This window comes from Drosophila obscura, unplaced genomic scaffold, assembly GCF_018151105.1.
Source record: "Drosophila obscura isolate BZ-5 IFL unplaced genomic scaffold, ASM1815110v1 contig_17, whole genome shotgun sequence".
Classification (NCBI taxonomy): Eukaryota; Metazoa; Arthropoda; class Insecta; order Diptera; family Drosophilidae; genus Drosophila; species Drosophila obscura.
Genome location: NW_024542757.1, coordinates 1,946,449 through 1,962,149, shown reverse-complemented (window position 1 = coordinate 1,962,149; position 15,701 = coordinate 1,946,449). Strand labels below are relative to the sequence as shown.

The window sequence follows — 15,701 nt, the reverse complement described above, 5'->3', positions numbered from 1 at the left end:
TAATAAATCCAAGTATCCAATGCGATACGATACAACGAGCTAGTGTATTTTTCGATACATTTCAATCGGTGCCGTGCCGATTTTATGGAGACAATTAACGAGACATTTAACGATCAGCCCAGGTTAGCCCGTAGACGATTGCAATCAGACCCAGCAGCAGCTTGGCAGTCCAACTCAGCAGAAGAAGCACCAGAGTAATCAAGCCCATGATGACAAAATGCGATATGGACGAGCCGATGTCCAACCAGGATCCCTTATTGCGCACCAGGAACAGGAAGTTTAGTCCCATTATGTTGGAAATTATCAATATGCAGATGAAGATTTTCCGCTCCCTCACACGGGCATACTCGCAGTGCGTATAGAAAATTGACAGGCTCATCAGCACCGGCAGGGAGTGCTTCACCAGAACCAGACCCATGGTAATGAATGGCGCATATTGCCCCAGGAAGCAGCGTCCACTGTTGGAATCAAACAGTTTGACCGATTTGATCGTTTCCATGCCAAAGAAGGAGAATATTGTGTAGAGGAGAATACTGAAGGCCACGCGTAGAACAGATTTGTCCGAGTTCACGTTCACAGCGCCAAGGGATAGGCTCAGTTCCAAGGTGAGCAACTGCACGAAGGCGGACTCGTATGAGGTGGAAAGCAGAGCATGTAGAGATCCCAGATTGAAGCAGATCTGCGCCAGACGCACCTCCAGATTGGACTCCTTGTTCATCAGAACGGAGACAAAGGCGTAGATCAAGAAAAACCAGCTGGCTAGGTATAGCAAGATGGGTATTTCGTATTCCTCCGAGTCCAGATACGCACAGATGACGGTATTCAACAGGATCAGAGCATTGCAGTACTTGGTGTGATAGCTGTAGCCGAAGCGCCGCTTCTTGGACCAAAATGCTTTGAGAGGAACTAGCACAATGCCAGCCAGAAAAAGATACCAGTTCTGGTAGCCGTCTGACAGCGGCAGCAAAGGGAAACACGCTAGGATGACGACCAGCGCCAGCCAGGAGTAGAATTCCCGGGAATTGGGCACGAAGTTTCTCCAATTGTTGTAGCATCCAAAGGCAACAAAACACACCGAGATCAGACGACGCTCGAAGAAGGTGAACACCATCAGCTCAGCGCATACAGTAATCAGTAAAAGTTGCGACGCCGAAGTCAGCCGTGCAGGGGCTCCAGGCTGACTGGTCGGGACAGCTGCGGAGGAGGATCCGCACGCCTTGGGCTTCAGTGCCAGCATCCATACAGGCAACGGGAGCAACAAGTAGAATGCAATGGCTATCGGTGCTCGCTGGGCCACCAAAAAGAACAGCAACAGGAACATGGAGACATCCAATGTTACTCCGTACACCTTTTCCTGCCTTTCGAGCATTATCTGAAGTCTTCCCGCCACGTTCCTGGACAGCAGTCGATACAGGTAGAATATCCAACCGAGGAAGGTGGCCGTAGTGCTTAGCAGTAGGCAATTGCGATAGTAGCCGTGATAGTAGTCTATTCCCTTCAGAGTTAGCTCCATGACGACATTGCTCCTGGCCAAAGATTTCGCATAGGCCTTTTCCGTGTGCAGCTTGACTACCAGCTGCTTGTACGTATTGATTTCTGCCGGCGACAGCTCATCGAAGTTGTTCAGTAAGTCAGCAAAGAGTCCCTGCCTGTGCTGCTCCAGCAGCTTCTCGTATTGCGCCAACAACTGGAGCGCATTGCTGTGAGCAGCCATGGCCTGGTACTCCTCACTCACAGCCATGTAACCGGTGGGCAGTACCCCAAAGTTGTTCATCGGAGGAGGCAGGCCAATCAGCGCGGACATCAGTGGTGTCAGCTGTGCCTGCTCGAGCTCATGCAACGGCAACTGGAGACCCTCATCGTTGGCTACAAATTTGCGGGCTCCCACGGTGGAAGCGATACGGGAAACGCCTGCGCCCCAGAGCATGAAGGGTGTTTCGGTTTCATGCGGCGTGCCAGCACCATGGATGCCTAGATGGTATAATGCTTTAATGGTAGTCGAATAAATGGGTTTCTCTTTGTGGATCTCAAACCTGAGTCTGTCATGCCATGGTCGGAGGTCAGCAAGTAAACTGTTTTCTTATCGGGGAAGGTTTCCTCGAATTTCTGGTACATCTCCCAAATGCCATGATCCGTAATGTTAAGGCTTTTGTGGAAGAGGATCGTTGCTGGCTTGTGGACATGTCCGGCCCGATCGGAGCCCATCAAGTGCAGGAAGAACACAACCGGGCTGGAGCTGCTCCAGTTGTTTTTCATGAGATCAAGGACGCCGCTGACTTGGCTAAACACCCATTCGTCCAGTTTGTAGGTGGCAAATCTTGCCGATTCGTACACGGAGTCATTGAAGGAATGGAAGAGCACGTCGCCTCTGCCCTTGGTCACCCTCTCAAATACGCCCATTATGTTCGGACATCCCCAGGAGAAGCTGTGACCACTGCGATTGAGCACCGAGTCAAAGTCAATGGGATTCCCTTTCCAGCCTGTGAAAACTGCCGATGGATCCTCGTAGAAGCCCGCTAGCAGGGCTATGTGTCCCGGTCGAGACTCGGTGGGGGCTCGGGTGCGCGATATTCCAACCAAGCCCTCGCGCATGAATATCTCCCGCAAGTGCGGCACATGGCGGCAGTTGTCTTCGAAAAACGAAGCGGCACGCAGTCCGTCAGTAGCAAACAGGACCAACCGACTCGCCGGAGCTTCCAAGACGTATGCAAAGGGTGGTGTCTGTGGCTGTAGGCCCTTGATGACAGTCGAACGAAAGTTGATCACAAGTATCGAGCCCAGGAGAAGTACGTGGATCAGGAATGCGTAAAATATCCACATTGTGTTCATATTGTGTCTCTCTGTATTCTCTCCAAAGTTCAAGTGCGATAGCTGCGCCCACCCAGCCTACTGTAATCGAATGGCAAGCGCACTGCTTGCTAATGTAAAGAAGTTATATTTAGGTATATTTTTGAGCGTCAGACGGTATATTTTGTCGTTCAATCCGCGGCCACACTGTTGGGAAAATGTCGGCGGCACGTTTATATACAAGTTTTCGTTTATTTTCTAAAAATGCCGTGAATTGCAATGCCATTGGAGGCAAAAGTCTGGTGGATGGCGTGGCTGTTACCAAAAATGGCAAAACAATAGTTGCCTGGCATGCAGAAACGGCCTTTCCCTACGAACACTCAAAGCCGCTGCCCAAAGTTGTCGAGACGCAAACCTCTGCGGTAATCAAGGAAAGTGCACTGAAGACGGCGATGCAGGCGTTTGTGAGGAAGCATCCCGAAGTGTCACGCCACGAGCTGTCGAAATTGACTCACACCACAAAGCACCGTTGGTTCCCCCGTGCGCGCGACAAGAAGGCCAAGAAGACGCCCATGGATAGGCCATACCTGTAAACTGGGTCCATTACATAATAAATTCGTTTACGTTTTAATCCATGCGCTGTCTCTTTATGAAAACATTTAACAAATCGGAAATGGGAATGTCTGTCGACGTCTGCGCCTGCTGCGTGGCTGCATTGTTGCGGTGCTGCGGAAATGTGGGCATCATGCGTGGGTCACAGGCTGCAAGTGGAGAGAACTAAGTCTGAGACGGGTCTCAATTAGGCGAATGACGCAAATATGCTTACCCTGTGGCGGATCAATGAAGTACTTGCTGTTCAAACACTCCTCGGCTGTGGCTCGTGTATTGGGGTTGTAGATGAATAATATGTTGAGGAGATTTCTGCCCGCCTGGGCGATTGCGTTGAATTTGGTTTTCAGATTGTTGTACGGCTGCTGGCTCAATGTGAAGTTCTGCACGGCCGGTAGCTCTGAGAATCCTGGCCAGATGGACTCTGATGGCGCACCCAGCAGATCAATAATCATATCCAGCTGGGCTATCTCGGAGCTACCAGGAAGCATCGGTTTTCCCAGCAGCAACTCGCCGAGTATGCAGCCAAACGACCACATGTCCACGGCTGTGGTGTGTGTTTTGCATCCGAGTAGTAGCTCCGGGGCGCGATACCACAGGGTCACCATTTGCGGGGTCATTGGCTTGGGGGGATTGCTGAACATACGCGCCAAGCCAAAGTCAGCTGCAGGCGGAGTAAGGAATAAGCGAATTAGCTGGCAAAGTACAAATGCCGCTCGGAATACTTGCCCAATTTGATGCACCCATCGTCCGTCATCAGCAGGTTGGAGACTTTCAAATCGCGATGGATTATATACCGATCGTGAATATATTTTAGGGCGCGCAGTACCTGCAACGTAATACACTTGACCTCAGACTCGGTGAACGGCTGGGCCATGTTGTCCAGCACGGAGGCCAGGTCTTGTTCACAGAAATCCATGACCAGGAATATGCTGTCCAGGCTCTTGCCCACAACAACCTCACGCAGCCGAACGATGTTTTCGTGCTTCAGTTGCTTTAGTATCATTATTTCACGCAATCCGCTCACCGGCAGGCCATCCTTCTCCTGGTCCATGCGCACCTTCTTCAGGGCCACAACTTCGTTGTTCCGAGTGTCACGAGCTCGATCTGGGAGAAATCATGTTGGTTAATTCGGTTTGATGCGGTTCCGATTCGCCGGCTGACTTACAAACAATGCCATAGCTGCCTTCTCCCACGCGGTTTAGCTTCTCGAATTCGGCCACGGGTCGGCAGCGTCCATACTAAATATAGAAGTATGTTAAACACAAATTTACAGTACAGTACAAAATATTTCTTTGGCCTGGAAAACTTACCAAATTTTGTTCTGGTATCGGCATGGGGGTTCCACTGTTCTTCAGCGATATAAGAAATCCCTTGCGTGTGATGGGCGCCTGGGGATCGGGGGCCGGGTTGGCCTCCACTTCATTTGATTTCAAGCTGGACGACATTATCATAAAAACCAAAACAAGTATAAACCGGCATTCGGACAAGGATTATTAGTGTGACCGCGGACCCGAAATATACCGCCTCATTTTCAAAACATACCGTAAACATACCGAGGAAAACATACATATTCATCAATTTTGATATTCGATTTAGTATTATTAGCCAGTTAGGACTTTAACAACTGAGCATATAATTTCAACAAATTGATGAATCAATTTTCTACAATTTGGTTCATTTTAAGGACTCCCATTTGTTGGATTACTTATAAAATAAGGTTTAATCAAAAAAGCTCAATAAAAATCTTTATTTTTTACATGGTAAATGAAATGAGATGGATTTAAAATTTAGTGACAATTTTCGAATAGATATGAGTGTTATGAGTACATACTCATAATACATAATACATACACACATACTCACAATACAAATACAGATCATAGAATCGATCATTATATGGATGACAAACATTTCTTCATATCCCCTTTACTGTTTCTTCCTTGAGGAAGGCCGTAAGCTACCGGCCCCAGAAAATTTACCGGACAATTTCGCCCATTGAAAAGGATCTTGTTGGAGTGCCAATCAGAAATTATGGTAACAACATAACATCACCGTATATCCTTATCATCTGATAAAACTGCTTACTCGTACTGTCATTTGTTATTTATTTGTAATTTCGTGGTCCAGGGACGTACAGAATTTGCGCGCCAATAAAATGATTTTTGAAATGTGTTCTTTGAAGTTTGCCACTTTTTTACCGCATGTTGAATAATTAAAAGCCACATTGTAGTTTCGTAATAGCTACTAATTCAAGCAAAAACAAAAACAGTTAGAAAATTGAGCACGATTCAAGAAAGTGAAATTGCACCAGTTTAAAGAAATTTCGTTAGAGATTCAAATGCATGCTTCAAGCATTAAAAAAGGCATCGCTTCCAGTTCGTCATCACTGTCTACGCATGTGTTAAACTCTTTGCTTAAATCCACATTCACAACAACAAGGCACTATCAATTATCACCCCGAACTAGGAGCCGATCGCCGATCGTCTCACTACCGGTGTTGTGGTATATAAACGCCCAACCCCCAGCCGAGGTGCATCATTCAGTATTGTATTCAGTTCTGCAGCAACAGCAGCCAGTGCCAGTGACATACAAAAAGCTCAAAAGGATATAAGCTTGCCCACTCCACCCACATCTACAAAGTCTATCTATCATCATGCAGAAGAACTTAATTGTGTATGCAGCTGTGCTGCTTGTGCTCTACCTCACTCTGGTATTCTGCGAGGAAACGGAGGAAAGTGCTAGTGCTGACCCTGCCTTGCCGGCTGCCTTGGATAACGAAACGGAGAGCTGGGAGAGCCTGGGCCGGGAACTGATGGCATTCGAGGGACGCACCCGTCGGCATCGTCTGCACTCGTTTTGTAAGTTGAGTGCGGTGGTTATGTTATGTTATGGTTATCCAATCGAGAGATCCAGATGTGATTTATTTAAAAATTAGCACAAACGAGTTACGATTCTGATCACTTGGGGACCAGCATATAATCATAATGCGGCGTGTACACATGAACACTGCCAATTTGACACTTTCTTTGGAAAGTTTTCCCACATCCCAAAAACCAAACCCAGACGCATCTCTCCCAATTGGACGATCACGAATCGGTCCGTTCCGTTCCGTTCAATTAACACTTTTCACTTTCAATCGGGGCACAGATATTGTTTAATAGATTGTCGTAGATCACGTAGTTCCACGTTCCTCCCTGCTCCCACCCATTCAATTGTAGAACTTCTACAATGGATGCAATGGGAAACTTTTATCTACGAGTATTATTTAATTTCTTCTTCTTGTAGATCGCCATATCTGGCCCATTGCCATTGCCTACTTTATCAAGGTGAAAGTGGTGATCGTTTCGTTCTTCGTTGGAGGCGCCATTTACTTGGGTCTGCGCTACTTCTTGCCCCATAGTCCCAATAGATGCAACCAGGAGATCATCCTGGATCATCCGTGAGTCAATCATCATTTAGGGGAGAGTCGGTCGCATAATTAATTCCATAATTCTTTGATTTAGTCCTCCATCGTTCAGTCATCACGATCATATTCCCTACTCCCTCGATCACGATCATTCAGAGCATTCATACGATTCGCCGACATCCTATGACTCCAGCTCTGGACCCAGCTTTGAGCCCTACTCCGGTTACAGCAGCTACGCCGGCTCGGACATAGTCTCTGATGTCCATAGCGACTATCATAACGAATCTCCAACGGCTCCTGCCGATGTGCGTCGTCGTGGTAGGCGCAGTGCTGATGGGCAGCCAGAGATCGAGATCGAGGATGATGAGCAGGAGCAGGATCAGGATCAGGTCGAGATTGTGGACGAGGAGATATCCGAGAGTGTGGCCCGTCAAATGGCCACTGAAGAGCAGTGAGTATAGAGGATGAGAAGATGCTTTTAGATTTGGAATTAAATATGGTAAACTCCCATCAGAATTGCGGACTTTATGTTTGCCTTCTTGGGCCTCGACTCCAAGGCCTGCCGCCGTCGCTTCGTCTGCGAAATGGAGTTCCGCTCCAAGCTGAACCCCTTGACCAGCATGGCCTTCCGCATTGTGGGACGCGGCTTCTTCGAGAAGTATACCAACTCGCGCAATCCCCAGGCCAGGGCCAATAGCTTCGGCGAATGCGCGGCCGTGAATCCAGAGTGCATATTCGTCGAGACTGGCGAGACTACAGAGGCCGAGGGCCAGCAGGAAGAGAGCCAGCAGGAAGAGGAGCAGACGGCCACCGAGGAGGTGGAGGCCAGCAGCTTGGACTCTCAGAACGAGATCAATCTGCAGGCTGAGCGGCGTAATGCCAAGCTGCGCAACCGCCGCGGCGATCGCATGCTGAGCCCCATTGCCGAGCACATTCTGATGCAGTAGGAAGGAGCTCGATGTGTTCAATTAATCTATTTATTGTATTTATTTATTTTAGCTATAAGAGTGAAGAACGTGCCCAGTATGGAAACACACAAATAAACTTGCCTCATCCATGAAAACAGAACTGAACTAGAAATCTCCTTGAGTTAAGGGTTACACAGGGGCAGAAGAGAACACAAAACCAAATGAATACCGTGAAGTGTGACTAAATTGATGATGATCGACTAAGGGGAGAAGCTAACGCAGCTAAGGACGCTAACGACGCAACAATCAGGACTAAATCTTCTTTGTCTTTTTCTTTTTGATGGCATTTATCTGCTCGGCCATTTGTTCGATCTCTCGCTGGTTGATCGGCTCGTTCTTGCGCACTTGAGTCTTGCTCTTCTGCCGCTGGGAGAGATCGGACGCCAGATCGTTGAGCTTGCCCCACACAAAGGTGAGGAAGGTGGTGGCCAGATCCTGCTTGAAGAAGGCAATCGCCACGAGCGCAATGAGCACCAGCGCAGAGATCGAGTTCTGATTGAGATCTGCCTCGGCTGCTCGCACCTCGGGCTTAAAGTCCAGCTGAATGAACACCGAGCCCCTGTCGGCCACGAAGGTGGACGATGGCAGCTTATAGGTGTATGTCTTATCCGACAGCGTCGACTGCAGCTCCACAACATAGCCCTTGCCGTCGAGGGGAATGCGCGGGAAGAAGATTGTAATGCCTGGGTTCAGTCGGGCCTTGGGACTCACTGGCGTGCCCACGCGTTGCGAGAACACCGGCGAGTCGGAGTTGCCACGACGGTACATTACAATGCGCAGGGTCTTGTAGTGCTCGTTGAGAGTGGCCGTCACACGGGCCGTGATATCGACAATCTTCAGAGGACTCATGACCACCAGATTGATGTCGCGCACGTCTTCGTGGCCCACGCTGACCTCTTGCTCGTTGGGCAGAGATCGATCCACTCTGTCGTTGTCCGGCACCACGACTACTGTGTACTTGCAGCCAGGCTGAAGTCCACGGATGCGATACTGGCCATTCGGCTCACTGGTGGCCTCCTCCTGCTGGCGCTGACAGCTCTCGTCGGCGGTGGCCTTGACATTGACCCCGGCAAAGGATTCGCCATTCAACGAGGTAATGGTGCCAAAGATCGAGTAGGCAAAGCGCTTGCCACTGTGGATCAAGAACATTGTGGATCAGTTAGGCATGGAATAGAAGCTGGATACAAGAAGAACTTACATGAGGGTGACTTGGCTGGTCTCCCCGTCCTTTATGTCGATCATCTTGGAGTTCGGCTCGAACTTGTACTCCTTCATCATGGGCCGCAGATAGTATTGCGAGGGCGACAGCGAGTGAAAGTTGATGGCACCATCATCGCCAGTGACCAGGTTCTTGCGGTAGCTCTCACCGCCGCTCAGCGACAGCAGGACACCGCCCAAGAGCTGGCCCGCCTCGTCCTTCACAATAACGGAAATCTCGCACAGCTTGTGGGCACTGAACGATGCCGACTGGCGATTGTATTCGCTGAACACATACGACTCCTTCTCCGCCTTCAGATCGAAGGTCATGCCCGCATCGATGGGATTAAACTTGAACTCGCCAGTGACGGCCGTCAGTGTCTCGATTTCCTTCAGTGTGGGATGGTCGGGGAAGGACAGGGTTATCTTGGCATTCTTAATCGCCGGCACCACCTTGCCGCGCAATATCAGACCCCTCGTAGCCACAAAGTTGAAAGCAATGTCCACGCAATCGCTGCCGCCCACAATATCCTGGTGCTGTGGCTCAAATAGCATCACATCGCTCACGGGTGTTATATGGAGGACTTCCTCGGGCCTCAGATAGGTGTCGTAGCGGTAGGCGTACTTGCCATCCACCTTGTGCGACTCGGCCGTGGGCGTGATGGTCTCTTTGCCCAGTTTCTCGGATTCGAGAAGCAGCTTGATGGCGTCGGCCGTTGGCTCCTCGGATAGCACGCGTACGCCAGTCTTGTGGGCAACCGCATTGATGATCAGCGTCTGCAGTTGTTCTGGCTCCGGGGTGATAAACTTTGAGGGCAACGATTGATCGTAGGTGTGGCAGCCCTCAAGCTTGAAGTCATAGCTGCCATACTTCGACACACAGAAGGTGTTCACGCCGGACAGTATCTTCAGCGTTTCCGTTGGGGGCTTTGCATCCGTGGGTCCCGTAATGTGCGTATACCTCATCTGAAAAGGGTAGAATGGACGCGACGATTAGCTTACTTTTAGGGTAAATAGCTTGTCACATCATCACTAACCAATGCTCGATGGCTGGAGATGATGGAGACCTCGTAGCCCTTGTGAATGAAGGGCGGTGCATCCTCCTCGGCGGATGCAACGTTCAGGAAGACGCGAGTCGATTCATAGCACAGATTTCCTTGGGGTATCGTCAGCTCATACGGGCCGGGCAGCATGTCCTTGAACACAAATTTTCCACCTGCATGTACACCCACAACAGTTAGCAGAGTTACAGAACCACACAGTCCTCACACTTACGATGAGCCTTGGCTTTCCATTTGTTCAACGTTGGCTGGCCGGTGGCGTCGAGAGCCTGGAGCGTTACCTCGGCACCGGTGCAGGTGCCCGTGGCGTCTGGCAGACACTGCAGCTCTCCCCGAATTTTGGCACGAAGCTGTGAGAAGGTGATGCCATTGATTGGCTCACCCTGGACCACGGTCTGCTGCTGCACGGGGAAGAATTGAACGCCACTGGCCTTGTCCGCATCGGTGGTGAGCACCTCAATGCTGAACTTACCGACAGGAAGGTAGACACACCAGCTACCGCTTCCCGGCTGTGTCTTGGTCGTCGTGTGGAAGGTGGAGCCGAGCTTCGTCAGACCCACTGCATAGGAATTCGTGGACACTACTTTGCCGCACACTTCATAAGCGGCGGGCACAATCGTCGGCAGCTCAGCCGTGTTTATCTGGGCCTTGGCTTGCAGGGGAGCAAACTGCAGCTGTGGCGATTCAACTTCTATGTTGATGGTCCCCGCCTTGATGTTCTGCAGCGTGTAACTGCCCTGGGCATCTGTTTCGGCCACCTTTTTGCCGTTCAACTTCACAATGGCCGACTTGAGGGGCGCGCCACCGACTGAGCCGAGAACGCGACCCGAGATGGTGAAGCCAGTTATCTTGAACTCCTCCTTCAGCTGCAGCGTATCCTTGCCCACCTCCACCTCCAGGAAATCGGGGCTGAGGTGCAGCTTTAGCTTGGTGTTCTCGTTGATGGCCTGCAACAGGTATTTGCCAGAGGGCACGTTCTTGAATGTATATTCGCCCGATTTCTCAATCAGGGTGTAGCAAGAGGCGGCAGACTCGAACTCGCTCCTTCCACTATTAGGGGCTGCGTTTGAGGACTTGTCGCATTTTGGCACCAGAGTTTGCTGCGGGTTACAAGGATCACATTAATTAATTGGTTAGGCTTCATGTGCAAGACTTACTCCCTTTTTTTTGTACAAAGCCACGGCCAAGCTGCCGGGCAGCTGGGCGCTCGTATCAAAGCGGCCATTGATATCGAAACCAGAGACCACCAGTGAGTTTTCCGGCAGCTCTGTGTTGCCACTGACAACCACCACGTCATGCTCCGCCTTGGAGAAGTGCCACTTTGAGTGCGTGGCCTTGATCACATATTTTCCAGGGATGATGGGTGTGAACGAGAAGATGCCATTGTTGTCGGTCTTTGTCCGTCTCACTTCCCCCTGCTCCGACTGCAGTTGGACATCCACATCACGTGCTCCGCCGCCAGTGGCCAGGCCCACTTTGCCGGTTATGCCGAATCCCTTAAACACAAAGTTGACGTCTTTGCCCTGACTGCACACGTCATTCGTGCCATCGAAATGCAGTTCAACGTGCTCCGGCTCGAAGCTCCAGCCGGGCGGCGGGGATATGCTCAGCAGGTAGTCGCCCTTATCATAAATGGGCAGGAAATAGTAACCATTTGAGGGCGAGCAATCAGTCTTATCCTTCAGCGAGCCCTGTTTGGTCAGTCTGCGGTGTCAGAGGGTGAAAAAATATGGCGGGTGAGCGTTAATTTATTACTTAATTAGTGCCAGCTCCACACCATGCGCACAATCTTATCAGCGGAGCCATGACGTCTTTTGGGCACTTACAGTTTGATCTCTACTTTGGAAAAGTCAATATCGGCATGGCTCTTAATAAAGCCGCCACAGCCAACAACTTCATTGGCGTTTATTTCGTTAATTAATTTAATTGATAAAATTAAAATAAAGCCGGAAAAAAACCTCATTTTGACTTAGAGTCAGTGTGACCGCGATCGAGAAATATATACTGTTTCCTTCTCATTTTATGTATATAACGGTATATTTTGGAAACGAGACGGTATATTTCTGAGGGTCAGACGGTATTTTTGATTGATAAATCAGCGGTTTGTTTTAATTAATCCTATTGGGGATTCATTGTTAAGTTTACAATTGAAACGGAATCCTGCAGGATATGTTAATGACTCAGCCCCCAAAGTAGCTGCAATGCTTGTTTAATTGTTAATCAACCCATATTCATCCAGCTCTCATGCCATATTTTCATTGCGAAAAGAAGTTATAAAACGAAAAAATACTAATATATAATACATCTATAATATAGATTCTATTTACATATATAAATAATTAGCAACATTACTAAATTGTGTGAGTAATTAATTAAACATATACATACATACGTACTACTACGGCGACAACAGAGCGTGCAGCAAAGGGGGAAGGAAGCTATTGAAGAACATCATCATCATCGGTACATACATGCGTATGTGCACATGCGTACATGTGGATGGCATATAATATAAAACTAATCCTTTATCCTCTTCCATACTACATCAACTACGTAGCGAAGATGATATCTCATGCAAACATTACAGCTCGGCACACAAATATCCAAATATATTTTCCTTGAGCTTCTTGAAATCCTATCAATTTTACATATATCATAGTGAACGTTCAGAAACATGTACGTTCAGGCATATGGAATATAATAATTCATCGTTCAACAGACCTCAGCCAGCCTTCCTAAAAGTAAACTAAATTTTCATGTTTAATGTTTGTATTTTTCTCTGCATTTTTCGAACTTAAATTTCCAGTTTAAAATGTGTTTGGTTTTCAATTGCAAGTCATTCGATTGCTGGAGCGATAAAACGTGGTGTACATTCTTTGGAATATGGAACTTAATCATTGGTATCTTCGGTATAGTGTCAACAAGTTTCATGTTGGTCAATGAATTGTCCAAGCCAGAAAAAAAATTGTTTAACTTTGGGAGAGAAGTTAGAAACGACACGAGAGTTGTGTTATTTGTTATATTTCTTATACTTCTTTTTATGCCCTTGTTGTCGGGTGTATTCATTCTTTTAGGATTGTGCTTGGTGAGTAAAAGTTCTCAGATTTTCTGATTTCATTCATCAATGGTTCTGCTTCGCAGGATATTACAATTTTGTTCACAATCGGGAAAAGCTTGAGCCATGTTTGGCCATGGGTTTGTATTTGCTCGATAATTTTACCAAGTAAGTGTCACATTGACAGTGGATCGGCAGATTTATATTGACACCATGTTTCTGTTGGTTGCAGTTGTGCATCTCATATGCTTATACAGGGTGTGCAGGTACCACAAAAAAATGAAAGGATGAAAAGAAAGAATGAATCGTTCAAACGTTTGGCTATATTCTGGTTACCTATCCTATCGCCCTTAGAAAAAAGGATTGCTCTGTATATCAAAATTATGGAATACGATTTAAATCAATAAAATAGAACGGTATTTAATATTTACACGAAATTTATGTAACTTTATGAAACATGTCGGTGGTCATTTTTCTTTTGTAAGTAAAGAGGAGGATGGAGCTACAAGGAGCCTTTACAAGCAATATTATTTTCCGCGGTTTAACAAAGGGTGCTCAACTTTTTAAATAGAGGGGTGTTAAGTGGGCTAAGTCTCGTTTGATCACCGTATTGCCCTGGCTTTTTTATGGTATGGTACTTAAATGGTATTTCTCGAAACTGAAATGGTATTTAATGGTATTTTATTGCTGGATGGTATTTTTATCGTTATTGCAAGCGCGGTCACGTCGTCAGTATATTTTTGGTATATTACGACAAGGGCAAGGTGTATTTCGATATATTTTGGAGGGTCAGGCGGTATATTTTAGCGATAAATCCACGGTCACACTGCTGCCCAATCATTATTGCTCGTCATTGAACTGAATTTTTTTCACAAATTAAGTAATTTTATCACAATATATATCCCGTAAGTATGTTGAAAAGAAATATTTTAGTACAGAAAATCTAAAAATGTAACTTTGGCGCGATGAAGCAATGGTGTGGCTGACAAAGCGCAATATATATAGGGCCATGAATCAGCATTTAATTGAATATTAGTTCGACCCGACCTAATTGAATGTCCATTGCAGCTCTCGAGAAGCTCCCGCATCATGTTTGGCAGACAGAGTGGACTTGGCAGTTCCAGCAACAGCAGCAATTTGGTGGAGTTTCGTGCCGGACGCATGAACATGGTGGGCAAAATGGTACACCCCGATTCACGCAAGGGTTCGGTGTACATGACCCAATCCGACGACGGATTGATGCACTTCTGCTGGAAGGATCGCACCTCCGGCAAGGTCGAGGATGATTTGATTGTCTTTCCCGATGACTTTGAGTACAAGCGCGTAGAGCAGTGCAAAACCGGACGCGTTTATGTGCTCAAGTTCAAGTCTTCGACGCGCCGCATGTTCTTCTGGATGCAAGAGCCGAAGACCGACAAGGACGAGGAGCACTGCCGTCGTATTAACGAGCTGCTTAATAATCCTCCCTCTGCCCATCAGCGTGGCGGCGGAGGAGGCAGCAATGACGGCGATCTGCAGTACATGCTGAACAACATGTCGCAGCAGCAGCTGATGCAGCTCTTTGGCGGTGTGGGCCAAATGGGAGGGCTGAGCTCTCTGCTGGGCCAAATGAAGTGAGTATTTATTGCTGCTTGCTTGCTGTTTCCATATGATAGCACCCTTCTCTTCTACCCACAAAGCTCACGTACACCGTCTTCCCGTAACACCTCATCGTCGGGAGGCGCCTCGGCGCTGCAAACGCCCGAGAACATCACTGTGCCCCGCACTCCCACCGCACCCAAGGGCTCCAAGTCGGGCAGCAGCCGTAGCAATCTGAATTCGCAGAGCGAGACCGCTGGCAGTGCCAGCTCGTCACTAGATGCCGATGCCTCCGGTAAGAACTCAACCACATCAACCACGACAGCATCAGAAACGACTGGAGCCTATGCCAATCCATTCCAAGCGTATTTATCCAATCTCTCCCCCGAACATGGCGCAGGGCGTTCTTTGAACATCGACCTATCGACGGCCCTCTCGGGCGCGGAGGCCATCAATCAGCTTATTGCCGATCCGGAGCGCGTTAAGTCGCTGATTGTGCACCTGCCCGAGTCGGAGGATGCGGATGAAGATCGCAAGCAGCAGATTAAGGATCACATTACATCCCCACAGTTCCAGCAGGCCCTAGCCCAGTTCTCCAATGCCCTGCAATCGGCCCAGCTAGGTCCGGTGGTGAAGCAGTTCGAGCTCTCCAACGATGCAGTGGCAGCCGCCTATTCCGGCAACCTGGAGGACTTTGTGAATGCCCTGGAGAAGAGCCTGCCCGCTGGAACCACCATGGGTGGGGAGAAGGATGCGACCGAGAAGAAAGCCGAGCCCGAGGCCACTAAGGAGGAGAACGCCAAGGCCAAAACCGACGAGAAGCCGGATGAGAAACAGAAATAGCATTCACTTGTGTAGCAAAGCACTAATCCACGCAAGAAAATCAAACGCGTTTAAAACCAATAGTTTTTTTGCACATTTTTAATAGTATTTTCGTTGTGAATAAATTGGCATGGCAAGAAGCTAACTATCAGATATCAGAGACTAAAGATGTATGTATGGCACGCATCTGAACTTCAATATTCGATTTATATGAT

At 48.3% G+C, this 15,701-nt stretch overlaps 6 protein-coding genes and 1 long non-coding RNA gene across 8 annotated transcripts; 4 read left to right on the top strand and 3 right to left on the bottom strand.

Annotated features, from left to right (window-relative positions):
• Positions 1 to 2,898, bottom strand: LOC111075380 (GPI ethanolamine phosphate transferase 1-like). Its single transcript, XM_022368637.2, has 2 exons — positions 2,034 to 2,898; positions 1 to 1,971 (listed from the first exon to the last, which is right to left on the bottom strand). The coding sequence occupies exons 1-2, from the start codon at positions 2,827 to 2,829 to the stop codon at positions 107 to 109; spliced, it is 2,661 nt and encodes an 886-aa protein (XP_022224329.2). The 5' UTR covers positions 2,830 to 2,898; the 3' UTR covers positions 1 to 106.
• A 75-nt stretch (positions 2,899 to 2,973) lies between these two features.
• On the top strand, positions 2,974 to 3,422 carry LOC111075392 (39S ribosomal protein L42, mitochondrial). The gene has a single exon (XM_022368669.2). The coding sequence runs from the start codon at positions 3,006 to 3,008 to the stop codon at positions 3,378 to 3,380; it is 375 nt and encodes a 124-aa protein (XP_022224361.2). The 5' UTR covers positions 2,974 to 3,005; the 3' UTR covers positions 3,381 to 3,422.
• On the bottom strand, positions 3,393 to 5,040 carry LOC111075388 (cyclin-dependent kinase 10). Its single transcript, XM_022368662.2, has 5 exons — positions 4,710 to 5,040; positions 4,565 to 4,637; positions 4,126 to 4,503; positions 3,614 to 4,060; positions 3,393 to 3,548 (listed from the first exon to the last, which is right to left on the bottom strand). The coding sequence occupies exons 1-5, from the start codon at positions 4,848 to 4,850 to the stop codon at positions 3,415 to 3,417; spliced, it is 1,173 nt and encodes a 390-aa protein (XP_022224354.2). The 5' UTR covers positions 4,851 to 5,040; the 3' UTR covers positions 3,393 to 3,414.
• A 994-nt stretch (positions 5,041 to 6,034) lies between these two features.
• On the top strand, positions 6,035 to 7,752 carry LOC111075368. The gene is made up of 4 exons (XM_022368584.2): positions 6,035 to 6,257; positions 6,685 to 6,838; positions 6,903 to 7,256; positions 7,320 to 7,752. Exons 1-4 carry the CDS (start codon positions 6,053 to 6,055, stop codon positions 7,750 to 7,752), a joined length of 1,146 nt encoding a protein of 381 aa, XP_022224276.2. The 5' UTR covers positions 6,035 to 6,052.
• A 20-nt stretch (positions 7,753 to 7,772) lies between these two features.
• LOC111075367 (nodal modulator 3) lies at positions 7,773 to 12,030 on the bottom strand. Its single transcript, XM_022368583.2, has 6 exons — positions 11,858 to 12,030; positions 11,189 to 11,735; positions 10,246 to 11,131; positions 10,008 to 10,186; positions 8,972 to 9,936; positions 7,773 to 8,905 (listed from the first exon to the last, which is right to left on the bottom strand). The coding sequence occupies exons 1-6, from the start codon at positions 11,992 to 11,994 to the stop codon at positions 8,026 to 8,028; spliced, it is 3,594 nt and encodes a 1,197-aa protein (XP_022224275.2). The 5' UTR covers positions 11,995 to 12,030; the 3' UTR covers positions 7,773 to 8,025.
• A 690-nt stretch (positions 12,031 to 12,720) lies between these two features.
• LOC111075369 lies at positions 12,721 to 13,510 on the top strand. The gene is made up of 3 exons (XR_002607924.2): positions 12,721 to 13,116; positions 13,173 to 13,254; positions 13,319 to 13,510. It is a non-coding gene; the product is annotated as an uncharacterized LOC111075369 (long non-coding RNA).
• Positions 13,511 to 13,881: 371 nt separating this feature from the next.
• LOC111075376 (proteasomal ubiquitin receptor ADRM1 homolog) lies at positions 13,882 to 15,637 on the top strand. Of its 2 annotated transcripts, none has more exons than XM_022368633.2 (4): positions 13,882 to 13,991; positions 14,155 to 14,699; positions 14,766 to 14,959; positions 15,065 to 15,637. In XM_022368633.2, exons 2-4 carry the CDS (start codon positions 14,176 to 14,178, stop codon positions 15,505 to 15,507), a joined length of 1,161 nt encoding a protein of 386 aa, XP_022224325.1. In that variant the 5' UTR covers positions 13,882 to 13,991; positions 14,155 to 14,175; the 3' UTR covers positions 15,508 to 15,637. The 2 variants fall into 2 exon arrangements, with proteins under 2 accessions (XP_022224325.1, XP_022224326.1); XM_022368634.2 differs by having other exon boundaries at positions 13,911 to 13,995.
• The last annotated feature ends 64 nt before the right edge of the window (positions 15,638 to 15,701 follow it).

What these genes read in the sequence shown, in the direction of transcription:
- LOC111075380 (XM_022368637.2), bottom strand. Translation starts at nt 2,829, where the DNA reads ATGAACACAATGTGGATATTTTACGCATTCCTGATCCACGTACTTCTC. An exon ending in CCATGGCATGACAGACTCAG is followed by an intron (nt 1,972 to 2,033) that starts GTTTGAGATCCA and finishes TATACCATCTAG; the next exon opens with GCATCCATGGTGCTGGCACG.
- LOC111075392 (XM_022368669.2), top strand. Translation starts at nt 3,006, where the DNA reads ATGTCGGCGGCACGTTTATATACAAGTTTTCGTTTATTTTCTAAAAAT.
- LOC111075388 (XM_022368662.2), bottom strand. Translation starts at nt 4,850, where the DNA reads ATGATAATGTCGTCCAGCTTGAAATCAAATGAAGTGGAGGCCAACCCG. An exon ending in CGATGGGTGCATCAAATTGG is followed by an intron (nt 4,061 to 4,125) that starts GCAAGTATTCCG and finishes CTCCGCCTGCAG; the next exon opens with CTGACTTTGGCTTGGCGCGT. An exon ending in CTTCATTGATCCGCCACAGG is followed by an intron (nt 3,549 to 3,613) that starts GTAAGCATATTT and finishes CTCCACTTGCAG; the next exon opens with CCTGTGACCCACGCATGATG.
- LOC111075368 (XM_022368584.2), top strand. Translation starts at nt 6,053, where the DNA reads ATGCAGAAGAACTTAATTGTGTATGCAGCTGTGCTGCTTGTGCTCTAC. An exon ending in GCATCGTCTGCACTCGTTTT is followed by an intron (nt 6,258 to 6,684) that starts GTAAGTTGAGTG and finishes TTCTTCTTGTAG; the next exon opens with ATCGCCATATCTGGCCCATT. An exon ending in GAGATCATCCTGGATCATCC is followed by an intron (nt 6,839 to 6,902) that starts GTGAGTCAATCA and finishes TCTTTGATTTAG; the next exon opens with TCCTCCATCGTTCAGTCATC.
- LOC111075367 (XM_022368583.2), bottom strand. Translation starts at nt 11,994, where the DNA reads ATGAGGTTTTTTTCCGGCTTTATTTTAATTTTATCAATTAAATTAATT. An exon ending in TCCAAAGTAGAGATCAAACT is followed by an intron (nt 11,736 to 11,857) that starts GTAAGTGCCCAA and finishes CTGACACCGCAG; the next exon opens with ACTGACCAAACAGGGCTCGC. An exon ending in ATGGAAAGCCAAGGCTCATC is followed by an intron (nt 10,187 to 10,245) that starts GTAAGTGTGAGG and finishes GTGTACATGCAG; the next exon opens with GTGGAAAATTTGTGTTCAAG.
- LOC111075376 (XM_022368633.2), top strand. Translation starts at nt 14,176, where the DNA reads ATGTTTGGCAGACAGAGTGGACTTGGCAGTTCCAGCAACAGCAGCAAT. An exon ending in TCTCTGCTGGGCCAAATGAA is followed by an intron (nt 14,700 to 14,765) that starts GTGAGTATTTAT and finishes CTACCCACAAAG; the next exon opens with CTCACGTACACCGTCTTCCC. An exon ending in ACTAGATGCCGATGCCTCCG is followed by an intron (nt 14,960 to 15,064) that starts GTAAGAACTCAA and finishes AACATGGCGCAG; the next exon opens with GGCGTTCTTTGAACATCGAC.